Source organism: Salmo salar, chromosome ssa16 (genome assembly GCF_905237065.1).
Source record: "Salmo salar chromosome ssa16, Ssal_v3.1, whole genome shotgun sequence".
Classification (NCBI taxonomy): domain Eukaryota; kingdom Metazoa; phylum Chordata; class Actinopteri; order Salmoniformes; family Salmonidae; genus Salmo; species Salmo salar.
Genome location: NC_059457.1, coordinates 17,488,863 through 17,515,285, shown reverse-complemented (window position 1 = coordinate 17,515,285; position 26,423 = coordinate 17,488,863). Strand labels below are relative to the sequence as shown.

The following is a 26,423-nucleotide window of genomic DNA, read 5'->3' as shown; positions in this document are numbered from 1 at the left end:
GAGGTGTGTGTGAACTTCTGTACGCGCTCATGTGTGTACGTGTTATTTCAGAAGTACAAATAGCCAGCCCAGGAGACCTCGGTGGTCATGATGAAACCAGTCAGTTGGTGGGGCAGAAATACCCTCGGTCTGTCTGTCTGACACTTGGTTCGATTGTGAGTAAAAGACAGAAGTGAAAAACGCGCTTGACCTTGTCTGCCCTTTCTACAGACACACGTCTCTGTGTGGGTTTTCACTATGACTCAACACAGGAACTGAACCATCTATTCCATTGAAAGTCACATCCATGATCACCTACTGAAATGACATAGAACTAGACTATATAACCACAACTACAGACAAGAATAAGTAGACTTACCTGGCGGGACAGTAAGAGTGTGACACTGATGTACTTATTGGGCCCTTTTTAAAGCACGAATATACATGGTGCACAAAATCTCTCCCACACACTCAATTATGCATGTTAAAAAACACACACACACACGTCATGGTGTTACCTGGTGGGCCAGGATGTAGATGTTGTGTCCTACGTCTTTAGGTTTGATCTGGTCTCCTATAGCGTTCTCCTCAGCCTCACTTTCCAGCCCCTGGGCATATGCCTCCTTCATCACATCCACCTGGAACACACATTGTCAGTACGGTGTGTGTGTGTGTGTGTGTGTGTGTGTGTGTGTGTGTAGAGAGCCACTCACCAGCTCCATGGGTCTCATCTTGTAAAGGATCTTCTCGGCATTCTCGCTGTCATGGCGACTCTCCATGATTGCCAGCAGCAGCTTGGAGGCGTTGCTCTAGCACACAAAGAGCACGTCACAATACGATCACATCCTAACCCACTACACAATCATCTACGTTACCGGGAGGAAACAGACTTCAAATCAGTTCTAAAGTAATGAATGAACTGATGGATAGCTGAGATTACACTGAGGAAAGACATTTCTGAAAGAAAGGAAGAAAGAAATTGTGCATTCCTCCCACACTAACATCTCAGCGGATATCACATTGTAAGGCCATAACTACACAGGACAATTGGGACTATTAACAACAAATGTACTCTCAAATGATTGTCATTGATTGTGATAACTTTGTGCGTCAAGTATGAATGTGTGTATAGGGCTGGATGGTATACCTATACAATATTCATGTAGGTATAATGGGCTACTTCTCTGCTGCTTATCCAGCCATTGACTTCCACTGAACATGAGAAGGGGTCTGATATAGAGGCATGCTAACCTTGAGTTCCAGTACCAGGTCCAGTCGATGCTTCCCTAATGGGTTGACGGGGTTGACTATTAGAGCTATGATGATGTCGATGCCGTTGGACTCGTGCTTGGCTATACAGGACTGGGACAGCAATAGGTTAGTTAGTGAGTGAGTGAGTGAGTGAGTGAGTGAGTGAGTGAGTGAGTGAGTGAGTGAGTGGTTAACTTTAAATGAGAACAACCATCATTGATTTAAAGAGATTGTTTAAATGACAAAACCCCAGGTACAATAACTCGACAATAACCTTAGGGATTCTTGAATATCGGGACAATCTTTGTACGTCAGCGGACATTTTGTATTTTGTGGCATCATTTGAGCTAAACAGTTAGATTTCGTGCAATTTTATAAAGGGGAAAGAGTTGTGTTTAGAACGTTCCAAATATTTTACATTTATACATTTCCATGTCGGCTCTTTGACCGGAAATGGACTTGAACGAAGCAAGGTTCTGTCGTGTCTTTGGGGCACCATTAAACTGAAGACATGTTTATCAAATAACTCCCTGTTATTATTATTACGGGTTAACCCTAACCCTAAAGTCATAATTTTCCTAATATAACTTTGCTATATTATAACAATATATATTATATTATAGTATCTGACCGATTATCTTCTGGTTTAAATGGTGTATTCTTTACCTCGTCCAGTCTCATTCCAAACGTCGTAAATTGTTGTTTTCTGCACGAACCCAGTCTTCACTAAGTCATCCATACATCAATTGTCTTAAAATCATTTATTCACTAAACTAAGTAATTCACAGAAAGAATATAAACAGTAGTTATCGTCACAAAGAAATGGTAGAGTAATGTGCCCTAGTGGGCTAAACCGGCATGGCGGCTTGTTAAACAATGGGTCATAAAGGGCAGCTGATGAGGCACAACAGAGTTCAATAATATTAACAATTGATATGCTAATCCTTTTCACATGAACGCTCACTCATTCGGAAACAATTGCAATCAATATATATTTATGCTCAGTGTGTCGTCGGGATCCTTGTTGGAGAGGTTTTGTCCTGATGGAGAGTTTTTGTCCGCATTCTCTCTCTCTCTCAGTTAGAATGGATCTTTCAAAGTGACATTCGTTCATGTCGTTATAGAATGGATGTTTCGTCGGTCTTCGCGTTCAAGGATACCAAATTTCTAGCTGCAGACTATTAATTAATATCAAAGACTTGTTATTATTCTGTCGGTATCGATAGTCTAAAAGTTTAACCACGTGGTATGGTTAAACTTCAGTAGAGGAATGTATGGTCAAACCTTGGCTCTCTCTTCTGAGGTAAGCTGGTCTGAAGAAAGACATTCTGGGTGGGGGTTTTATATTGAACATAGAAAAGCCTGTCACATGACGCCTTGTCCTGTCTGTGTCCCTGGGGGCGTGCCGATGACTTAGTTAAGCTTTTGAACAGAAATACAATTCTCTCACATTAACATCAGTACATAGCATCTCAACATATTCCAAATAGCTTTATCCTTATTAGTACATTTGATACAACCATGTATAATAGCTGAGGCTATTATATAAACATTATTATGACAATATTGTCTCTCATGGGTTTCATAAAATTGTACCAAGCGGACCAGTTCGTAGCTGGATTCTTCACAGATCTTTAATACCTTCTCCAGAACATAAATGTCTTTCGGTTCTCCAATTCTGTGAGGTGGAAGAATCCTTTGTTCTCTCCATGAAAACACTCTGTCTCTTTACTGTGGCAGGACATTCCCTTTGGAATTTACGACCGCCTTCACACAGCCTTGTGTCAGAAGTATAGAGGTCGGGGGATGGTGCATAGAAAACCCAGAGGGCAACGTCATGACAGTTCCCAATTTCAAACTCTCCAAATAACTGCAATAATGAATATTAACTGAAAAAGGATCATATGTAGTTTCTTGCAATAGTCCTCTCTGACTTTAAAGTATATTTATCTCAAAACTGTGATTCCAAAAAAAAGGTGCCTTTTGGCAAACTCCTGTCATGTGCCTTTTACTGAGGAGAGGCTTCCATCTGGCCACTCTACCATAAAGGCCTGATTGGTAGAGTGCTGCAGAGATGGCTGTCCTTCTGGAAAGTTCTCCCATCTCCACAGAGGAACTCTGGAGCTCGGTCAAAGTGACCATTGGGTTCTTGGTCACCTCCCTGAACAAGGTCTTTCTCCCCCGATTGCTCAGTTTGGCTGGGCGGCCAGCTCTTGGAAGAGTCTTGGTGGTTCCAAACTTCTTCCATTTAAGAATGATGGAGGCCACTGTGTTCTTGGGGACCTTCAATGCTGCAGAAATGTTTTTGTACGCTTCCCCAGATCTGTGCCGACACAATCATGTCTCGGAGCTCTACGGCCAATTCCTTCGACCTCATGGCTAGGTTTTTTTTTTTTAGGACCTTATAAACTCAGCAAAAACAGAAATGTCCCTTTTTCAGGACCCTGTCTTTCAAAGACAATACGTAAAAATCCAAATAACTTCACAAATCTTCATTGTAAAGGGTTTAAACACTGTTTCCCATGATTGTTCAATGAACCATAAACAATTAATGAACATGCACCTGTGGAACGGTCGTTAACCTGTTGGGGATAGGGGGCAGTATTTGCACGGCCGGATAAAAAACACGTACCCAATTTAATCTGGTTACTGCTCCTGCCCAGTAACTACAATATGCATATAATTGTTTGTTTTGGATAGAAAACACCCTAAAGTTTCTAAAACTGTTTGAATGGTGTCTGTGAGTATAACAGAACTCATATGGCAGGCCAAAACCTGAGAAGATTCCAAACAGGAAGCGCCCTCTCTGACCATTTCTTGATCATCTCTATCCAAAACAAAAGATCTCTGCTGTAATGTGACATTTTCTACGGCTCCCATAGGCTCTCAGAAGGCGCCAGAACGTTGAATGATGACTCTCAAGTCTCTGGCTGAAAAACAGTAGCGCATTTGGTAAGTGGTCGATCTGAGAACAATGAGACTGGCGTGCACGAGACGACTCCATGTTTACATTTTCAGTCTTTGAACGAAAACAGGGTTTCCCGGTCTGAATATTATTGCTTTTTTACGAGAAAAATCGCATAAAAATTGATTTTAAACAGCGTTTGACATACTTCGAAGTACGGTAATGGAATATTTTGAATTTTTTTGTCACGAAACGCGCCGGGCGCGTCACCCTTCTTTACCCTTCGGATAGTGTCTTGAACGCACGAACAAAACGCCGCTATTTGGATATAACTATGATTATTTGGAACCAAACCAACATTTGTTATTGAAGTAGAAGTCCTGGGAGTGCATTCTGACGAAGAACAGCAAAGGTAATCCAATTTTTCTTATAGTAAATCTGAGTTTGGCGAGTACCAAACTTGGTGGGTGTCAAAATAGCTAGCCTGTGATGGCCTGGCTATCTACTCAGAATATTGCAAAATGTGCTTTCACCGAAAAGCTATTTTAAAATGGGACATAGCGATTGCATAAAGGAGTTCTGTATCTATAATTCTTAAAATAATTGTTATGTTTTTTTGTGAACGTTTATCATGAGTAATTTAGTAAATTCACCGGAAGTGTTCGGTGGGAATGCTAGTCACATGCTAATGTAAAAAGCTGGTTTTTGATATAAATATGAACTTGATTGAACAAAACATGCATGTATTGTATAACATAATGTCCTAGGAGTGTCATCTGATGAAGATCATCAAAGGTTAGTGCTGCATTTAGCTGTGGTTTTGGTTTTTGTGACATTATATGCTAGCTTGAAAAATGGGTGTCTGATTATTTCTGGCTGGGTACTCTGCTGACATAATCTAATGTTTTGCTTTCGTTGTAAAGCCTTTTTGAAATCGGACAGTGTGGTTAGATTAACGAGAGTCTTGTCTTTAAAATGCTGTAAAATAGTCATATGTTTGAGAAATTGAAGTAATAGCATTTCTAAGGTATTTGAATATCGCGCCACGGGATTCCACTGGCTGTTGAGTAGGTGGGACGCTTGAGGTTAAGACACTAACAGTTTACAGACGGTAGGCAATTAAGATCACAGTTATAAAAACTTAGGACACTAGAGAGGCCTTTCTACAGACTCTGAAAAACACCAAAAGAAAGATGCCCAGGGTCCCTGCTCATCTGTGTGAACGTGCCTTAGGCATGCTGCAAGAATGCATGAGGACTGCAGATGTGGCAAGGGCAATAACTTGCAATGACTGTACTGTGAGACGCATAAGACAGCGCTACAGGGAGACAGGATGGACAGCTGATCATCCTCGCAGTGGCAGACCACGTGTAACAACACCTGCACAGGATCGGTACATCTGAACATTACACCTGCAGGACAGGTACAGGATGGCAACAACAACTGCTCGAGTTACACCAGGAATGCTCAATCCCTCCATCAGTGCTCAGAGTGTCCGCGAGAGGCTGGACTGAGGGCTTGTAGGCCTGTTGTAAGGCAGGTCCTCACCAGACATCACCGGCAACAACGTCGCCTACGGGCACAAACCCACCATCGCTGGACCAGACAGGACATGGCAAAAAGTGCTCTTCGCTGATGTGTAGGACCTTTTGTCTCACCAGCGGTGATGGTTGGATTTGCGTTTATCGTCGAAGGAATGAGCGATACACCAAGGCCTGTACTCTGGAGCGGGATCGATTTGGAGGTGGAGGGTCCGTCATGGTCTGGGGCGGTGTCACAGCATCATCGGACTGAGCTTGTCGTCATTGCAGGCAATCTCAACGCTGTGCGTTACAGGGAAGACATCCTCCTTCCTCATGTGGCACCCTTCCTGCAGGCTCATCCTGACATGACCCTCCAGCATGACAATGCCACCAGCCATACTGCTCGTTCTGTGCGTGATTTCCTGCAAGACAGGAATGTCAGTGTTCTGCCATGGCCGGCGAAGAGCCCGGATCTCAATCCCATTGAGCACGTCTGGGACCTGTTGGATCGGAGGGTGAGGGCTAGGGCCATTTCCCCCAGAAATGTCAGGGAACTTGCAGGTGCCTTTGTTCAGGGACACATTATTCAATTTCTGTTAGTCACGTGTCTGTGGAACTTGTTCAGTTCATGTCTCAGTTGTTGAATGTTGTTATGTTCATACAAATATCTACACGTTAAGTTTGCTGAAAATAAACACAGTTGACAGTGAAAGGACGTTTCTTTTTTTACTGAGTTTATATGTGCCTTTCCAAATCATGTCCAATCAATTGAATTTACGACAGGTGGACTCCAATCAAGTTGTAGAAACATCACAAGGATGACCAATGGAAACAGGATGCACCTGAGCTCAATTTCGTGTGTCATAGTAAAGTATCTGAATACTTAAGGGAAAAAATGCACAAAAAAATCTAAAAACATGTTTTTGTTTTGTCATTATGGTGTATTGTGTGTAGATTGATTTAATACATTTTAGAATAAGGCTATAACATAACAAATGTGGAAAAAGGGAAGGGGTCTGAATACTTCCCGAATGCACTGTATTTACCACATTTGCACAAGGCTACTTTTGTCTTCATGCAATGCAATAATTCAACCAGTAGAAACTGTGCTTATGCATGGTCTAAAGTTTGCGGGAGGATAAGCACATTCCCAAGTCAAGTTCAGTTCAGTTTTTATAAATGCTAATTGTTGCATGAAAACTTGCACATGCATATTTTGGGGGCCCAGGACTGCTGTTCAATGTCTTAACCATTAGACAAAGAGGAAATCCTTGTGGTACATTATATAACTTGGGTTTACAAGTTTCAGGCAGGCACACCACATCACAAGAGTGTCATTCCAAATAACCTCTACACTGGCACAGTTTTTGGTCCCCTACCTGGTTCTCGTGGCAGGGTCCTTGGCAGTACTCTGTGATGGTCTCCAGGGTCTGCCGGACTAAGTCCACGTTGCCCTCGTTGATGTAGAGGCCCAGGAGGCCCAGGCCTCCAGTGGTGCTGCCACACATGATGTCCAGGAACTGCAGCGTCTCACACACCAGGTTGTAGTTGGTCTTGTTGTTCTGGTTCCGCAGGAAGTTCTGGATTCAGGGACGAACCAAGAGGGGAAAAAAGATGGTTCATATTAATAGGACACTTGCATGACATCCTATCGGAGTGTGAGCACATCTGATCTGTGTTTAAAGCAGGGTGTGTCAACATTTCAGAATAAAAGCGTGAGACATACACTGAGTGTACAAAACATTAAGAACACCTTCCTAATATTGAGTTGCCCTCAGAACAGCATCAATTCATCGGGGAATGGACTCTACATGGTGTCGAAAGCGTTCTACAGGGATGCTGGCCCATGTTGACTCCAATGCTTCCCACTGTTGTCAAGTTGGCTGGATGTCTGGGTGGTGGACCATTCTTGATACACACGGGAAACTGTTGTGTGGAAAAACCCAGCAGCGTTGCAGTTCTTGACATAAACCGGTGCACCTGGCACCTACTACCATACCCCGTTCAAAGGCACTTAAATCTTTTGTCTTGCACATTCACCCTCAAAATGGCACACATAAACAAACCAGGTCTCAATTGTCACGAGGCTTAACAATCCTTCTTTAACCCGTCTCCTCACCTTCATCTACACTGATTGAAGTGGATTAAACAAGTGACATCAATAAGGGATCATTGCTTTCACCTGGATTCACCTGGTTAGTCTATGTCATGGCAAGAGCAGGTGTTCCAAATGTTTTGTATACTCTGTGTATATTGACAATAATACCCTGTTACACCGGATATAACACCCAGATGGTTACATAAACGCTGGATTCCTAAATAGAGGTGGTGCTATGATGGGCTGCTGTTAGATCTCTGTGGAGATTCTGACTCATAATGGAGATGAGGAGAAAAATGATCATGCTCAACTCAGCTCAAAATCTAATCTGTTTCCTCAAATGCAGTGGGCCTACCTGCTAATCCCTGTTGAGATTATTCACTTATGATTCACTCATCGGGTGAGCATGGTAAACACCAGTAAACTCAGCTTGTGGTCAGAGTAACTATGAGCTCTCCATACAGTGCCTATGCTGGTGACAAATCCTCAATAAGGTTTATCCAATTCAATACCTGCAGGTCCCTGTTGTGGTTCTCACAGAGCAGCTGCAGGTAGCGTAGGATAGGCTTCATGATGGTGATGGCCCGGCTCATCTGGGCCTCCTCCTCCCTCTCCTCTGCCCCTCCCCCGGGCCCCTCACCGGCCTGGCCCTCCAGGACCTCCAGGTCCGTGTCCCGCTCCTTCCGGAAGGAGACAAAGGCCTTGGAGGTGGCCGAGGACGCCTCCTTCAACTGGCCACGCATGTTGTCTACCATGTGCAGGGAAGAGTCTTTTGCTAGAGGAGGAGACGGGGTGGGTCACTGAAGGGTATGACAATTCTGGAAACATTCCTAAACATTCACAGGTTTTCCAGAAATGTTGAGGATTTCTGCTGACCAGGGTTAAAGGTTGATTTCCTTTCAAGTCAGACAATTTTGCAGTGGAATTAAAATGAAGGATTTGAAAACCTAGCATCACTTTTTTGATTATGTCATCACTTGAATTGCAATACACTTCCTGACCTGATATGGCTATATTGAAATAAAATTGACCCAAACCCTGGAGCTTACTGTGAGCCAATCGAATGTCATGAGTGTTTGTCAATGCTTCCATCTCAGTCACCCTTTTTTGTAATAATTCTGAAATGACCGTGACCCCCTCTGACAAAGGGTTAACTGTGTAGTTGGGTTTTCTGGTCAAAACAACCCATCTGGGTAGAATGGCCCTTTGATAGACTAGTGGATGTGACCTCTCACATGGCCCCTGACTTGTGACCACAGGCATGGGGGCGAAACAGGAACAACAGAACCGCAATCACTCCAAACTACTGGGTCAATGATACTACAGGGGAGATCACACATATTACATTTACTGTAGTCACACTGCTGATTAAATGGGTAAATGACCCTGCCAAAAGGATAAACTGAGCACTGGGAGTCTGATAATGTCAGCAAAGAGAGAAATGGAGGCGACCTTTGAATGAGTCCCTTACTATTACTATGTAGGTCTGGCTGGAGTTGTAAACCTTTGAAGAACAATGCATATACTACATAGTATTACTCTTACTGTATATTACAGTATTAAATAATATTACATACTACTCAAATTTACACTCAAGGCCTATTATCTGTATGTCTGCGTTGAGAGCCCTTTTCGGATCTCAGTGGCCTAAGCCCCATCATCTCCATGGAGACTTCTAGGGTCATGTTCAGGGCGTGACCATATGACTCAGCAGCTTTGAAACTTGGCTCCCTCTCCACCACTCCACCTCTCATACTCCCACACTCCTCCCTGGTCCCTTGCTATTTAATTCACTCTCAACCTTCCACACCTCTCTGATCCATAAGTCTGTGGAGCACTGGACATTTTATAATATCTGCTGCTTCACAGACAACATGCCTGGACTTGTTCTCCCATGAAACACGGGGAAGGCCAGTAAGAAAGGGAAAGACTGCAGTTGAGGAACTAAATGGACAACAGGTAATAGAGAACAAGTATTGGAATCTAATAAATGTTACTGACCCCAAGTGGGGAAAAATAGTTTTCCACCAACAGCAGATACAGACAAAACATTCCAGACACTGAGGTATACATCACAACATAGACATAAATACAGATGCTTAATGGAACCAAGTATGGGGTATGGAGGAGAGGACCACCATTGGAATCGACTAGTACAGCCAGAGTGTTGTCATGACACCAGAAGTTTTTACTTCGATATAGACACCAGGTTTAGTATCACAATACTAGATGCCATCACGATACTTGATACAAAAATGATACCAAAACAAAAAAATAAAGCCGTATTAGCCAATGTCACCGAATGGTGTTTTATCCAGACAATCTTATGAGATCAATATCATTACATTTTTCAGAGACAGCCATATATACATTAATGAATCAACTATATAATCAATTTGACTTTGTTTTTACCAAACTACATAACGCTAATTTATTTGAATGGTAAATCTCTATTGATAATCTGGGTAAATCAAGATGTTGCCCTGCCCAGGGCGATTCACAATACAAGTGATGCATGCATTGAGTTATTTAGCTGGTTTTGGCTGATTTAATGGGCTATAGATACATTTTATTGTAGCAGTCAAAAATATTTGCATAGAAGAAGCAATCTCTTGTTTTATATAAGTGCGCAATGTCTCTTTAAAACCTAACACATTTGACAGAAGTACCGAAAGTAACAAATTCAACTACCATACCGTTTTTCGTGTTCTAGTATCGAAAAAGTACAAATGTTTTGGTATGCCGTGCAACACTAGGCCAGAACAGAGCAATTTGAAATTACACTCATGGGGACACTCAATATGGCCGCCGTCCCACCCATCATGTAACAACGACTTAAAAGAGAATTGCAAGTTCTAGTCATTCTATTTCTATTGAGACAAAAAAAAAAAAACATACGCGTTTTCCTGAGACGGATGCCACTGTAACTGACGTCGACGTCCTCGTCTCTCTTCCTGCAGGTGCTGACCTCGAACATGTTGACGGACACAGTGGCCCGGATCTCCTGCTGGGCCAGACGCATGCGGTCGTAGAACACCTTGAAGAAGTGCTCCGACTTCTTCTGCTTGTGCAGCTGGTGGTAGAATGAGTTCTGAAAGGGGGGAGAAGTGTAATCGACCCATCAGATATCACAGTAATTCCCAAACCGTGGGGCTTTCAACTTACTCTTGAAAGTTGTACTAGTAGAATGCACAAAGTGCAATTTCAGAAATTAGGTAGTGCATCATCAGTTTGCATACCTTAGAGAGCTTGTCAGAAATGTTCAGATCAACTAGCCCATGTCAACTAACGTTTTTTTAACCCATAGATTTTGGTTCTCTGTATCTGCACATACATGCGTGCGGGCACCTGCGTATCTGTGTGAGCCCACCTCCTCCCCACCCACCTGTATCTGAGTGTTTCCCCCCTGGAGCAGGGCGTTGCCTAGCAGGATGCTCTCCTCGAACATGCAGTCGTTCTTGGTGCTGACGATAAGGTCTATGACCAGCTCTGAGGCTCCCTCACTGTCCAGTAGACACTGGATATCTACCATGCTGCTGCTCAACTTGTCAGAGTCCTGCACCAGAGAGCCACCTGCAAACGGACAGATATTAGACTGATTGGATTGGGGAAAATGGCAGGACATGATTTGGAACAGACCTGGGTTCAAATACTATTTGTTATTTTATTGTTCATTTGTATTGTTCTTGTCCTTTTCTTAAATGCCAATTTAAAATGTGTACATGATACTGCAAAAAAACGTTGAGTAAAGTCAAGTCGATAGAGCTTGTCTGGCTTAATAGACCAATGGAATAGTAGCAAAAGTGTCAACCCCCGGCACACCAGGCAGTCTCAACACTGAGGTGTAAAAAGACTGGAGACTGCTTCCAATATGGATGGCCATTGTTTTCAACGTAATCGATCACATTTGCCATTTGGTGGTCGCTGCCATGTGCTTACAGAGCCGATAACGTCTACATACTAGCACTTAACGCGCACTGGAGCGAGAGCAGCGACAACATCATCCAGAAGCATGGCAGACATTGGATGAACATTAAATGTTAATACTGTCGGCTGTGAGTGATGGCTCATTTTTGTATACATTTTTTTTTACAAAAGTGTCTTAAGGAATTTTTTTATTGGACTTCTCTTTGTGACCGTATTTGGTAACAGTCCTTTTTGGCTCGGCTTCAGCTAAACTACAGTGGAAAGCGTGCTTCCAGACCAGAACCATGAAACTATAGCAAATGCTAAATGTAATTGAAAGAATTCAAATAGTATTTGAACCCAGGTCTGATTTGATTTGTGTATGTCTTATATCCTCTTATAACTATCAAGAATAAATAACAGTGGTTTGAGCCAATACATCATGTTATCTGCTCGCTCCCTCTGAGTAACAGGGATTATTGTTAAAGGGATACTTCGGGATTTTGGCAATGATGCCCTTTATCTACTAAGGAAGTTAGAGGTGGTTTCTTGAGCCAATGCTAATTACTGTTAGCAAAGTATATGGGTATCTACTAGCCTGCTAGCAGATACCCATAGAATACCAGTCATTGTGCTAACATTAGTTAGCAATTGTGCAAGCTCTAGTTAGCAACTTCCTTCAAACTGCATGCAGAGACATAAAAATGGTATCCACGAGTTCATCGGACTATGGGGTAGTAGATAAAAGGGCCTCATTGGCAAAATCCCGAAGTATCCCTTTAAGGTATAGTTGAGGTTTTTCGGGGTTATGTTCAGTACCTCCAGCTGAGCTATTCCCGCTCCCAAACTCTGATTTGGAGTGAAGCCTTTTCTTTCCAAAGTAGCGAGTGAGGAGAATCTTCCTTAACACGTTTCCCTATGGGAGGAGAGAAATGAAAAGATGAAATCCAGACCTGACTCTGAACGTGTCTGTTGTACGCCAGACAGAAACACACATACTCTTTCTCTCGCACTATCTGTGTGTAACAGAGAAAAACTAAATTCCCCACACGGCAGGGTTCACTCAGGTAACATTGTTTTTGCTTCCCATCAACACTCGGAGACACCGAAGAAAAACACATTTTCCATGCATTCTTTTTCAATCACGACAAAGGTTGCATCTCAAAATGACACCTGTTTACCAGGGCCCATAAGGAAATAGGGTGCCATTTGGGACACAGTCATACATATTCAGTCTTATCATTTTTATTAATTGAAACCTTTGCAAAAGATATAGAATTATAACACCATATAGACCATATTGAGTGTGTCCATGAGGGTGCAGTCCAATTGGCGTGGTCCGAGGGGCCTTGGCCATTCTCGTAATTCTATTTCTATGGCTTTTACATCCGGTGAGATGAGATGTCACCTGTAGTTGGACTTTTCACGTTACACAACTCTGTGGTACATCCAACACATATCCAGTACACTGTGGCTATATGGTGACAATACTCAGTTGATGGGGTCATATAATAAAGACAACGTCAAGAGGGAGATCATTACATTAGCAACATGGATGGATGGAATTGTTAAAATTACATTCTGAGAAGAAGCGACTCCTTCCACAGAGACCGAGAGAGCAAGAGACCGAGAGAGACCGAGAGAGAGAGACCGAGAGAGAGAGACCGAGAGAGAGACCGAAAGAGAGACCGAGAGAGAGCGAGATACCAACGGAGACAGAGAGAGAGCGAGAGCCCGACCGAGAGAGACCGACCGAGAGAGAGAGACCGACAGAGAGAGAGAGACCGACCGAGAGAGAGACCAACCGACCGAGAGAGAGAGACACCGACCAAGAGAGAGAGACCGACCAAGAGAGAGAACGAGAGACTGGCCGAGAGAGAGAACGACCGAGAGAGAGAGTGACCGAGAGAGCGACCGAGAGAGAGAGTGACCGAGAGAGAGCGAGAGAGAGAGTGACCGAGAGAGAGAGCGAGAGAGCGACCGAGAGAGAGAGCGACCGAGAGAGAGAGCGACCGAGAGAGAGCGACTGAGAGAGAGAGAGAGAGAGACCGAGAGAGAGAGAGCGAGAGACCGAGAGAGAGAGAGACCGACCGAGAAAGAGAGAGACCGACCGAGAAAGAGAGAGACCCCGACCGAGAAAGAGAGAGACCCCGACCGAGAGAGAGAGACCCCGACCGAGAGAGAGAGACCCCGACCGAGAGAGAGAGACCCTGACCGAGAGAGAGAGACTCTGACCGAGAGAGAGAGACTCTGACCGAGAGAGAGAGACCCCGATCGAGAGAGGACCGAGAGAGACCGCCCGAGAGAACGACTGAGAGAGACCGCCCGAGAGAACGACCGAGAGCGAGAGCCCGACCGACCGAGACCGACCGACCGAGAGACCGAGAGAACGACCGAGAGCGAGAGCCCGACCGAGAGAGAGACCGACCGAGAGAGAGACCGACCGAGAGAGACCGACCGACCGACCGACCGACCGAGACCGAGAGACCGACCGAGAGAGAGACCGACCGAGAGAGAGACCCCGACCGAGAGAGCGAGACCGCCCGAGAGAGAGACCGCCCGAGAGAACGACCGAGAGCGAGAGCCCAACCGACCGACCGAGAGAGAGACCGACCGACAGCACGAGAGACCGACCGACCGAGAGACCGACCGAGAGAGAGAGACCGACCCGAGAGCGAGAGAACGACCGACCGAGAGAGAGAGACCGACCGAGAGCGACCGACCGAGAGAGAGAGACCGACCGAGAGAGACCGACCGACCGAGAGAGACCGACCGAGAGAGACCGACCGACCGAGAGAGAGACCGACCGGAGAGAGAGAGAGAGAGAGAGAGACCGACCGAGAGCGAGAGCCCAACCGACCGACCGAGAGAGAGACCGACCGACAGCACGAGAGACCGACCGACCGAGAGACCGACCGAGAGAGAGAGACCGACCCGAGAGCGAGAGACCGACCGAGAGACAGAGAGAGAACGACCGAGAGAGAGAGAACGACCGACCGACCGAGAGCGAGAGAGACCGACCGAGAGCGACCGACCGAGAGAGAGAGACCGACCGAGAGAGACCGACCGACCGAGAGAGAGACCGACCGAGAGAGACGAGAGAGAGAGAGAGAGAGAGAGAGACCGACCGAGAGAGACCGACCGACCGAGAGAGACCGACCGACCGAGAGAGACCGACCGAGAGAGAGACCGACCGAGAGAGAGAGACCGACCGAGAGCGAGAGACCGAGAGACCGAGAGCGGAGACCGACCGAGAGAGAGAGACCGACCGAGAGAGAGAGACCGACCGAGAGAGAGAGAGACCGACCGAGAGAGAGAGACCGACCGAGAGAGAGAGAGACCGACCGAGAGAGAGAGAGAGAGAGAGAGACCGACCGAGAGAGAGAGACCGACAGAGAGGAAGAGGGGGAAGAAGGAAACTGGAGCAGAGCTGAAGGTACGGTACACTAGCTACTGATCCTGTGTTTCCTGTGGGAGAATGTGTTACATAATGCCTAGTGGTTGCTGGCTTGGAAATGACAAGGGAAGGCAAACACTCGCGACCTTTGCCCTCCCTAGAGAGAGCCACTGAAATAACCACCCCCTCTCTCTGATTGCGCAATACAGCATGTGTGTGACTGAAGTATAAACCAGTCCTGCAGGTAGAAAACTTGTAAGCTCCAGAGGCTCCCTTTTTTTACCACCAATATGTATTGTGTAAGAGCACAGAAAATAAGGCATTAATGGAGAGAGGGGTTGATGGAGGGAGAGAGGGATTGATGGAGGGAGCGAGCGATGAACGGACACATGGCAACCACCACAGAGAGCCGCGTCAAGACAAACGACAGATCCTTTCTTCCCACAGACGGAAAACAGACATAGTGCACACCAAACACACAAAAGCATCCACTGGAAGAGTTCCAAATCAAATTTGAGCTGAAGCCCTTCAAATAAGCACACTGAGGAGAGGCACGGAGAGGAAAGGAGCCGCATTCTGGTGGAGAGGGAGCACGTGCAGCTGATGTTCCCTGTCTCAGTAAACACTAACTCATCTGCAGTCAGCAGAGACAGCAGTCTGCCTGCACCGTCTGGCGAAGAGCTGAGCCCTCACACACATGCACACACACAGGCTTGTGCACTAGTGCAGGCACGCACACACACGCACCCGTGAGCACACAGGCTCTCACACACATACGCGCACACACACACACCCTTCATGGACTGCAGGTGATGATTCAGTGAGCCAACTCGCCTCATTCCCACTTAATCAGACATATATACTCCAAGCTATCTTTTAAGGTAACTCAACAGCAATGAGCTTATTTTTGATTGATTGATCCCCTTTCTTCTAAAAAAGGAGATGTCGGTCTCTTTCCACTCTTTCTCACATCCTAAAAGAGAGGGATAGTGCAGCCGGGCTCCCCATGTCTCTTCCCCTAGCTGCCTCCCCCTCGGATGATGTGGTCTGCTGGCCATCTCTGCAGAGGGACGAGGAGAGAGAGACCGAGCGAAAGAGTCGTGCCAGCTGACTTATTGGTCTGCTGCTGCATGTAGTCATAAAAAATCCAGTAAGGTGATGTGAGGACAGAGGGAGCGAGAGAGAGGGAGCGAGAGAGGGAGCGAGAGGGAGCAAGCGAGAGGGAGCGAGAGGGAGCAAGCGAGAGGGAGCGAGAGGGAGCAAGCGAGAGGGAGCGTGAGGGAGCGAGGGAGCGAGAGGGAGGGAGCGAGAGGGAGGGAGCGAGAGGGAGGGAGCGAGCGGGAGCGAGCGAGAGGGAGGGAGCGAGCGGGAGCAAGGGAGAGCGACGGAGGAAGCCAGAGAGGGGGAGCGCGAGAGAGAGGGAGCGCGAGAGAGAGGGAGCGCGAGGGGGAGAGAGGGAGCGCGAGGGGGAGAGAGGGAGCACGAGGGGAGTGAGAGATCGGGAGCGGGAGTGAGAAAGAGGGAGGGATCGGGAGCGAGGGAGGGATGGGAGCGAGGGATCGGGAGCGAGAGAGAGGGAGGGATGGGAGCGAGAGAGAGGGAGCGAGAGAGGGATCGGGAGGGAGCGAGAGATCGGGAGCGAGAGAGAGATCAGGAGCGAGAGAGAGGGAGCGAGAGAACGAGAGGGAGGGAGGGAGCGAGAGCGAGAGAACGAGAGAGAGCGCGCGAGAGAGGGAGGGAGGGAGCGCGCGAGAGAGGCAGGGAGGGAGCGCGAGAGAGGCAGGGAGGGAGCGAGAGAGAGGGAGGGAGGGAGGGAGGGAGGGAGGGAGCGCAAGGGAGGGAGGGAGGGAGCGCGAGAGAGGGAGGGAGGGAGCGCGAGAGAGGGAGGAAGGGAGCGGAGAGGGAGGGAGCGAGAGGGAGGGAGCGAGGAGGGAGCGAGCGAGAGGGAGGGAGCGAGCGGGAGCAAGGGAGAGCGACGGAGGAAGCCAGAGAGGGGGAGCGCGAGAGAGAGGGAGCGAGAGAGAGGGAGCGCGAGAGAGAGGGAGCGCGAGGGGAGAGAGGGAGCGAGGGAGAGAGGGAGCGCGAGGGGAGAGAGGGAGCACGAGGGAGTGAGAGATCGGGAGCGGGAGTGAGAAAGAGGGAGGGATCGGGAGCGAGGGAGGGATGGGAGCGAGGGATCGGGAGCGAGAGAGAGGGAGGGATGGGAGCGAGAGAGAGGGAGCGAGAGAGGGATCGGGAGGGAGCGAGAGATCGGGAGCGAGAGAGAGATCAGGAGCGAGAGAGAGGGAGCGAGAGAACGAGAGGGAGGGAGGGAGCGAGAGCGAGAGAACGAGAGAGAGCGCGAGAGAGGGAGGGAGGGAGCGCGCGAGAGAGGCAGGGAGGGAGCGAGCGAGAGAGGCAGGGAGGGAGCGCAGAGAGAGGCAGGGAGGGAGCGCGAGAGAGGGAGGGAGGGAGGGAGCGAGCGAGAGAGGGAGGGAGGGAGGGAGGGAGGGAGGGAGCGCGAAGGGAGGGAGGGAGGGAGCGCGCGAGAGAGGGAGGGAGGGAGCGCGAGAGAGGGAGGAAGGGAGCGAGAGAGGGAGGACGGGAGCGAGAGAGGGAGGGAGCGAGCGAGGGCGCGAGAGAGGGAGGGAGGGAGGGACGCGCGAGAGAGGGAGGGAGCGAGGCGCGAGAGAGGAGGGCGAGAGAGGGCGGGGGAGCGCGAGAGAGGCAGGAGGGAGCGCGCGAGAGAGGCAGGAGGGAGCAGCGAGAGAGGCAGGAGGGAGCGCGAGAGAGGCAGGGAGGGAGCGCGAGAGAGGCAGGGAGGGAGCGCGCGAGAGAGGGAGGGAGGGAGGGAGGGAGCGCGAGAGAGGGAGGGAGGGAGCGCGCGAGGGAGGGAGGGAGCGCGAGAGACGGCGGGAGCGCGCGAGAGACGGGCGGGAGCGCGAGAGACGGCGGGAGCGCGCGAGAGACGGCGGGAGCGCGCGAGAGACGGCGGGAGCGCGCGAGAGACGGCGGGAGCGCGCGAGAGACGGCGGGAGCGCGCGAGAGAGGGCGGGAGCGCGCGAGAGAGGGCGGGAGCGCGCGAGAGAGGGCGGGAGCGCGCGAGAGAGGGAAGTGAGGGATCGGGAGCGAGAGAGAGGGAGGGATGGGAGCGAGGGATCGTGAGCGAGAGAGAGGGAGGGATGGGAGCGAGAGAGAGGGAGCGAGAGAGGGATCGGGAGGGAGCGAGAGAACGAGAGGGAGCGAGAGCGAGAGAGAGAGAGATCGGGAGCGAGAGAGGGGGAGGGATGGGAGTGAGGGATCGGGAGCGAGAGATCGGGAGCGAGAGAGGGGAGGGGGAGGGATGAGACGGAGAGAGGAGAGGGGAGGGATGGGAGCGAGGGATCGGGAGCGAGAGAGAGAGAGGGAGTGAGAGAACGAGAGAGAGGGAGGGCGGGAGCAAGAGAACGAGAGAGAGGGAGGGAGCACGTGAGAGAGGGAGGGAGCGCGAGAGAGAGAGGGAGGGAGGGAGCGCGAGAGAGGGGAGGGAGGGAGCGAGAGAGGGAGGACGGGAGCGAGAGAGACGGAGGGAGGGAGCGAGCGAGAGAGAGGAGGGAGAGGAGGAGCGAGAGAGGGAGGGAGGGAGGGCGAGAGAGGAGGGAGGGAGGCGCGAGAGAGGGAGGGAGGAGCGAGGGCGGAGAGAGGGAGGGAGGGAGCGAGCGCGAGAGAGGGGGGAGGGAGCGAGAGCGAGAGAGGAGGGAGGAGCGAGAGCGCGAGAGAGGGAGGGAGCGAGAGAGAGCGAGAGGAGCGAGAGAGGGAGGGAGCGAGAGGAGAGAGGGAGGGAGCGAGCGAGAGAGAGGGAGGGAGGGAGCGCGCGAGAGAGGGCGGGAGGGAGCGAGCGAGAGAGGGCGGGAGGAGCGCGAGAGAGGGCGGGAGGGAGCGCGAGAGAGGGCGGGGGAGCGCGAGAGAGGGAGGGAGGAGCGCGAGAGAGGGCGGGAGGGAGCGAGAGAGAGGGCGGGAGGAGCGAGCGAGAGAGGGAGGGAGGGAGCGCGAGAGAGGGCGGGAGGAGCGAGAGGAGGGAGGGAGGGAGCGAGAGAGAGGGAGGGGACGCGAGAGAGGGCGGGAGGAGGCGAGAGAGGAGGGAGGGTGGGAGAGCGAGAGAGAGGGAGGGTAGGAGCGAGAGAGAGAGGGAGGGAGGGAGCGAGAGAGAGAGGGAGGGAAGGAGCGAGAGAGAGGGAGGGAAGGAGTGGGAGAGAGGGAGGGAAGGAGGCGGGAGAGAGGGAGGGAAGGAGTGCGGGAGAGAGGGAGGGAAGGAGTGCGGGAGGGAGAGAAGGAGGGCGGGAGGGAGAGAAGGAGAGGGAGGGAGAGAAGGAGTGAGGAGGGAGAGAGAGGGAGGGAGCGAGCGAGAGAGGGAGCGGAGCGAGCGAGAGAGGGATCGGAGCGAGAGAGAGGGATCGGGAGGGAGCGAGAGAGAGTGCGGAAGGGAGCGAGCGAGCGCAAGGGAAGGAGGCGAGAGAGAGGGAGGGAAGGAGTGGGAGGGAGAGGGAGGGAGCAGGAGGGAGAGTGAGGAGGGAGAGGGAGGGAGCGGGAGGGATGGAGGGCGAGAGAGAGGGAGGGAGGCGAGAGAGAGAGGGAGGGAGCGCGAGAGAGGGGAGGAGCGCGAGAGAGAGGGAGGGACGCGAGAGAGAGGGAGGGAGCGAGAGAGAGGGAGGGAGCGAGAGAGGATCGGAGCGAGAGAGGATCGGGAGGGAGAGAACAAGAGGGAGCGAGAGAGAGGGGAGCGAGCGAGAGAGGGATCGGGAGCAAGACAGGGATCGAGGAAGGGAGCGAGCGAGAGAGGGAGGGAGCGAGCGAGAAGGGAGCACGCCAGAGAAATCGGGAGGGAGCGAGAGAGAGGGCGAGCGAGAGAGGGCGAGCGAGAGAGGTAGAGAGAGAGAGGGCGAGCAAGCGAGAGGGCGAGCAAGCGAGAGGGCGAGAGAGAGGGCGAGCGAGGGATCGGCAGCGAGAGAGAGGGAGCGAGAGAACGAGAGGGAGGGAGCGCGCGAGAGACAGCGGGAGCACACAAGAGAGGGCGGGAGCGCGCGAGAGAGGGGAGTGAGGGATCGGGAGCGAGAGAGAGGGAGGGATGGGAGCGAGGGAGGAGCGAGAGAGAGGGAGGGATGGGAGCGAGAGAGAGAGGGAACGGGAGGGAGCGAGAGAACGAGAGGGAGCGAGAGAGAGGGCGAGCGCGAGAGAGAGGGCGAGCGCGAGAGAGAGAGATCGGGAGCGAGAAAGGGGAGGGAGCGAGAGAGGGGGAGGGATGGGAGCGAGGGATCGGGAGCGAGAGAGAGGGAGGGAGGGAGGGAGCGAGAGAGAGAGAGGGAGCGAGAGAACGAGAGAGAGGGAGGGCGGGAGCAAGAGAACGAGAGAGAGGGAGGGAGCGAGAGGGAGGGAGGGAGGGAGGGAGCAAGAGAACGAGAGAGAGGGCGGAGCGCGCGAGAGAGGGCGGGAGGCGCGAGAGAGGGCGGGAGGCGCGAGAGAGGGCGGGAGCGAGGGAGAGGAGGGAGGGAGGCGAGAGGGAGGGAGGGAGGGAGCGAGAGGAAGGGAGGGAGGGAGCGCGAGAGGAAGGGAGGAGCGGCGAGCGAGCGGAAGGGGAGCGCGAGAGAGCGCGAGGGAAGGAGTGCGAGAGAGAGGGAGGGTAGGAGTGCGAGAGAGAGGGAGGGTAGGAGTGCGAGAGAGAGGGAGGGTAGGAGTGCGAGAGAGAGGGAGGGAAGGAGTGCGGGAGAGAGGGAGGGAAGGAGTGCGGGAGAGAGGGAGGGAAGGAGTGCGGGAGAGAGGGAGGGAAGGAGTGCGGAGGGAGAGAAGGGAGGGAGGGAGAGAGAGGGAGAGAGGAGGGAGCGCGAGAGAGAGGGAGAGGGAGGGAGCGCGAGAGAGAGGGAGGGAGCGAGCGAGAGAGGGATCGGAGCGAGAGAGAGGGATCGGGAGGGAGCGAGAGAGAGCGCGGAAGGGAGCGCGAGCGAGCGCTAGGGAAGGAGTGCGAGAGAGAGGGAGGGAAGGAGTGGGAGGGAGAGGGAGGGAGCAGGAGGGAGAGTGAGGAGGGAGAGGGAGGGAGAGGGAGGGAGCGGGAGGGATGGAGGGCGAGAGAGAGGGAAGGAGAGCGAGGAGGGAGAGGGGAGAGGGAGGGAGAGGGAGGGAGGGAGCGAGGGATCGGGAGCGAGAGAGAGAGAGAGCGAGAGGGAGCGAGCGAGAGAGGGAGGAGAGCGAGAGAGGGACGGGAGGGAGCGAGAGAGGGAGGGAGGGAGCGAGCGAGAGAGGGAGGGAGGGAGCGCGAGAGAGAGGGAGGGAGGGAGCGCAGCGAGAGAGGGAGCGAGAGAGGGCGGGAGGGGAGGAGCGCAGAGAGAGGGAGGAGCGAGGCGAGAGAGGCGGGAGGGAGCGGAGGGAGCGTAGCGAGAGAGGGCGGGAGGGAGCGAGAGAGAGGAGAGGAGCGCGAGAGAGGGCGGGAGGCGGAGCGAGAGAGAGGCGAGGAGGAGCGAGAGAGGGGCGGAGGAGCGAGAGAGAGGGAGGGAGGGAGCGAGAGAGGTAGAGGGAGGGAGGGAGCGAGAGGGAGGGAGGGAGGAGCGCGAGAGAGGGGGGGAGGAGCGAGCGAGAGAGGGAGGGAGGGGAGCGCAGAGAGAGGGAGGGAGGAGAGCGAGAGAGAGAGGGAGGAGGAGGAGCGAGAGAGAGGAGGGAGGGAGGCGAGAGAGAGAGGGAGGGAGCGCGAGAGAGGGAGGGAGCGGCGAGAGGAGGGAGGGAGCGAGAGAGGAGGGAGGGAGCGAGCGAGAGGGGAGGGAGGAGCGCGAGAGGGAGAGGGAGGGAGCGAGCGAGAGAGGAGGGAGGAGCGCGAGAGAGGGAGGGAGGGAGCAGAGCGAGAGGAGGGAGGGAGCGCGGAGAGAGGGAGGGAGGGAGCGGGCGAGAGGGAGGGAGGGAGCGCGAGAGGAAGGGAGGGAGGGAGCGAGAGGAAGGAGGGAGGGAGCGCGAGAGGGGGAGGGAGGGAGCGCGAGAGGAAGGGAGGGAGGGAGCGCGAGAGGAAGGGAGGGAGGGAGCCGAGAGGAAGGGAGGGAGGGAGCGGAGAGGAAGGGAGGGAGGAGCGAGAGGAAGGGAGGAGGGAGCGAGAGGAAGGGAGGGAGCGAGAGGAAGGAGGGAGCGAGCGAGCGAGCGAGAGAGAGGAGGGAGCGAGCGAGCGAGAGGGAGAGAGGGAGCGGCGAGAGAGGGAGGGAGCGAGCTAGAGGAGGGAGGGAGCGAGCGAGAGTAAGGGAGGGAGGGGCGAGAGTGAGGGAGGGAGCGAGGAAGGGAGGGAGGGAGCGCGAGGAAGGGAGGGAGGGAGCGCGAGAGGAAGGGAGGGAGGGAGCGAGAGGAAGGAGGGAGGGAGCGCGAGAGGAAGGGAGGGAGGGAGCGCGAGAGGAAGGGAGGGAGGGAGCGAGAGGAAGGGAGGGAGGGAGCGCGAGAGGAAGGGAGGGAGGGAGCGAGAGGAAGGGAGGGAGGGAGCGCGAGAGGAAGGGAGGAGCACGAGCCGACGGAGAGGGAGCGAGCGAGCGAGAGAGCGAGGAAGGAGTGCGAGAGAGAGGGAGGGTAGGGAGTGCGAGAGAGAGGGAGGGTAGGAGTGCGAGAGAGAGGGAGGGAAGGAGGCGGGAGAGAGGGAGGGAAGGAGGCGGAGAGAGGGAGGGAAGGAGTGCGGAGAGAGGGAGGGAAGGAGTCGGGAGAGAGGTAGGGAAGGAGGCGGGAGAGAGGGAGGGAAGGAGTGGGGGAGGGAGAGAAGGAGTGCGGGAGGGAGAGAGAGGGAGAGGGAGGGAGCGAGAGAGAGGGAGGGAGCGAGCGAGAGAGGGATCGGAGCGAGAGAGAGGGATCGGGAGGGAGCGAGAGAGAGCGCGGAAGGGAGCGCGAGCGAGCGCAAGGGAAGGAGTGCGAGAGAGAGGGAGGGAAGGAGTGGGAGGGAGAGGGAGGGAGCAGGAGGGAGAGTGAGGAGGGAGAGGGAGGGAGCGGGAGGGATGGAGGGCGAGAGAGAGGGAGGGAGCGCGAGAGAGAGGGAGGGAGCGCGAGAGAGAGGAGGGAGCGCGAGAGAGAGGGAGGGAGCGAGAGAGGGATCGGAGCGAGAGAGGGATCGGGAGGGAGAGAACAAGAGGGAGCGAGAGAGAGGGCGAGCGCGAGAGAGGGATCGGGAGCAAGACAGGGATCGAGGAAGGGAGCGAGCGAGAGAGGGAGGGAGCGAGCGAGAAGGGAGCACGCCAGAGAAATCGGGAGGGAGCGAGAGAGAGGGCGAGCGAGAGAGGGCGAGCGAGAGAGGTAGAGAGAGAGAGGGCGAGCAAGCGAGAGGGCGAGCAAGCGAGAGGGCGAGAGAGAGGGCGAGCGAGAGATGGGAGCGAGGGATCGGCAGCGAGAGAGAGGGAGCGAGAGAACGAGAGGGAGGGAGCGCGCGAGAGAGGGGAGTGAGGGATCGGGAGCGAGAGAGAGGGAGGGATGGGAGCGAGGGATCGGGAGCGAGAGAGAGGGAGGGATGGGAGCGAGAGAGAGGGAGCGAGAGAGAGAGGGAACGGGAGGGAGCGAGAGAACGAGAGGGAGCGAGAGAGAGGCGAGGCGAGAGAGAGATCGGGAGCGAGAAAGGGGAGGGAGCGAGAGAGGGGAGGGATGGGAGCGAGGGAGGGAGCGAGAGAGAGGGAGGGAGGGAGGGAGGAGCGAGAGAGAGAGAGGGAGCGAGAGAACGAGAGAGAGGGAGGGCGGGGAGCAAGAGAACGGAGAGAGAGGGAGGGAGCGAGAGAGAGGGCGGGAGCGAGAGGGAGGGCGAGAGCGAGAGGGAGGAGGGAGCGAGAGGGAGGGAGGGGAGGGCGGGAGCAAGAGAACGAGAGAGAGGGAGGGAGCGAGAGAGAGAGGGAGCGAGCGAGAGAGAGGGCGGAGAGCGAGAGAGGGCGGAGCGAGGGGAGAGGAGGGAGGGGAGCGCGAGAGGGAGGGAGGGAGGGAGGGAGCGAGAGGAAGGAGGGAGGGAGCGAGAGGAAGGGAGGGAGGGCGAGAGGAAGGGAGGGGAGGGAGCGAGAGAGGAAGGGAGGGAGCGAGCGCGAGAGGAAGGGAGGGAGGGAGCGAGAGGAAGGGAGGGAGCGAGCGCGAGAGGAAGGGAGGAGCGAGCGAGAGAGGAAGGGAGCGAGCACGAGAGGAAGGGAGGGAGCGAGCGCGAGAGGAAGGGAGGGAGCGAGCGCGAGAGGAAGGGAGGGAGCGAGCGCGAGAGGAAGGAGAGGAAGGGAGGGAGCGAGAGAGGAGGGAGGAGGGAGCGAGAAGCGGGAAGGGAGCGTGAGCGCGAGGGAAGGAGTGCGAGAGAGAGGGAGGGTAGGAGTGCGAGAGAGAGGGAGGGAAGGAGGGCGAGAGAGGGAGGGAAGGGAGGAAGGGAGCGAGCGAGAGAGGGAGGGAGCAAGCCAGAGAGATCGGGAAGGAGCGCGAGAGAGAGGGAGGGATCGGGAGCGAGAGGGAGGGATCGGGAGCGAGCGCGAGAGAACGAGGGAGGGGTCGGGAGCGAGGGTGGGATCGAGAGCAAGAGATAGGGAGGGATCGGGCGCGAGCGGGAGGGAACGAGCGAGAGAGAGAGAGAGGGAACGAGCGAGAGAGAGAGAGAGCGAGAGAGCGGGTGGGAGCGCGAGAGAGCGGGTGGGAGCGCGAGAGAGCGGGTGGGAGCGCGAGAGAGCGGGTGGGAGCGCGAGAGAGCGGGTGGGAGCGGTGGAGCGGGTGGGCGAGAGAGCGGGTGGGAGCGGGTGGGAGCGCGAGAGAGAGCGAGAGGGCGAGCGAGAGGGCGAGCGAGAGAGAGGGCAAGAGGGCGAGCGAGAGAGAGGGCGAGCGAGAGAGCGAGAGCGCGAGCGAGAGAGAGGGCGAGCGAGAGAGAGAGCGAGCGAGAGAGAGCGAGCGAGCGAGCGAGAGCGCGAGAGAGAGGGTGAGCGAGAGAGAGGGTGAGCGAGAGAAAGAGAGAGGCGAGCGAGAGGGCGAGCGAGAGACAGAGGGCGAGAGAGAGAGGGCGAGAGAGAGAAGCGAGAGAGAGAGGGCAGGCGAGCGAGCGAGAGAGAGAGGGCAGGCGAGCGAAGCGAGAGAGAGAGGGGCAGGCGAGCGAGAGAGAGAGAGGGCAGGCGAGCGAGCGAGAGAGAGAGGGCAGGCGAGCGAGCGAGAGAGAGAGGGCAGGCGAGCGAGCGAGAGAGAGAGGGCAGGCGAGCGAGCGAGAGAGAGAGGGCAGGCGAGCGAGCGAGAGAGAGAGGGCAGGCGAGCGAGCGAGAGGGCGAGCGAGAGAAAGAGGAAGCGTATGAAAGATGTGCGCAGGCACGCCACACTGCGGATCTGGTTGTCCGAGGTGAGGATGTGCAGTTCGAGCTGAGCTCCCCTCTAGGATCAGTTTTGCCTTTTAAATAATAATGAATTAGATGTGGGACCTGATCCTATACTGAACAAAAACGCAACATGTAAAATGTTGGTCACATGTTTCAGAGCTGAAATAAAAAGATCACAGAAAATGTCCATAAGTACAAAAAGCTTATTTCTCTCAAATTTTGTGAACAAATCTGTTAACAACCCTCTAAGTGAGCATTTCTCCTTTGCCAATATAATCCATTCACCTGACAGGTGTGGCATATCAAGAAGCTGATTAAACAGCATGATCATTAGCTTGCGCTGATGACAAAAGGCCACTAAAATGTGCAGTTTTGTCACACAACAAAATGCCACAGATGTCGCAAGTTTTGAGGGATTGGCATGTTGATTGGCATGTTGTCTAGCTGTCGCTAGATAATGTAATGTTCATTTCTCTAACATAAGCCACCTTCAACGTCATTTTTGAGAATCTGGCAGTACGTCCAACCGGACTCACAACCGCAGACCACAGGTAACCACGGCAGCCCAGGACCTCGAAATCCAGTTTCTTCACCTGCGGGATCGTCTGAGACCAGCCACCCAGACAGCTGATGAAACTGAGGAGTATTTCTGTCTGTAATAAAGGCCTTTTGTGAGGAAAAACGTATTCTGATTGGGTGGGCCTGGCTCCGCAGGGGGTGGGCCTATGCCCTCCCAGGCCCACCCATGGCTACACCCCTGCCCAGTCATGTGAACTCCATAGATTAGGGCCTAATTCATTCATTTCAATTAATCGATTTCCTTAAATGAACTGCAACTCAGGAAAATTGTTGAAATCGTTGCATGTTGCGTTTATATTTTTGTTCAGTATAGATAAGCACTCCTACTCCGAGATGCTTTATGAATATGGACCCAACTAATATAAAATCAATTTTGTTGATTACATCCTAATGAATATGATTTCATGGGGGAATCTGATAGCGGAGTGGGAACAATGGTCCAGCATTACACTAGAATACAATGTTTCCACCTGTGCTCCATTGGCTGCGCAGAAGCAGAGACCGGAAGCAGGGTGAA

General features: G+C 53.3%; 1 protein-coding gene across 4 annotated transcripts in view; it reads right to left on the bottom strand.

Moving 5' to 3' along the window:
* The window catches only part of LOC106573309 (inositol 1,4,5-trisphosphate receptor type 2), a 176,171-nt gene that overhangs the window by 60,693 nt on the left and 89,055 nt on the right, over positions 1-26,423 (bottom strand). For all 4 annotated transcript variants that reach the window (XR_006759687.1, XM_045697031.1, XM_045697032.1 and 1 more), the window contains exons 38-45: positions 12,482-12,578; positions 11,142-11,329; positions 10,655-10,847; positions 8,269-8,531; positions 7,038-7,238; positions 1,231-1,341; positions 693-788; positions 498-617 (exon numbers count right to left, since the gene is read on the bottom strand). Coding sequence is in view for 3 of the 4 variants with exons in the window: in XM_045697031.1 (XP_045552987.1) it covers positions 498-617; positions 693-788; positions 1,231-1,341; positions 7,038-7,238; positions 8,269-8,531; positions 10,655-10,847; positions 11,142-11,329; positions 12,482-12,578 (1,269 nt within the window). In the remaining variant the exon portion in view is untranslated. The remainder of the gene's footprint in view (positions 1-497; positions 618-692; positions 789-1,230; positions 1,342-7,037; positions 7,239-8,268; positions 8,532-10,654; positions 10,848-11,141; positions 11,330-12,481; positions 12,579-26,423) is intronic.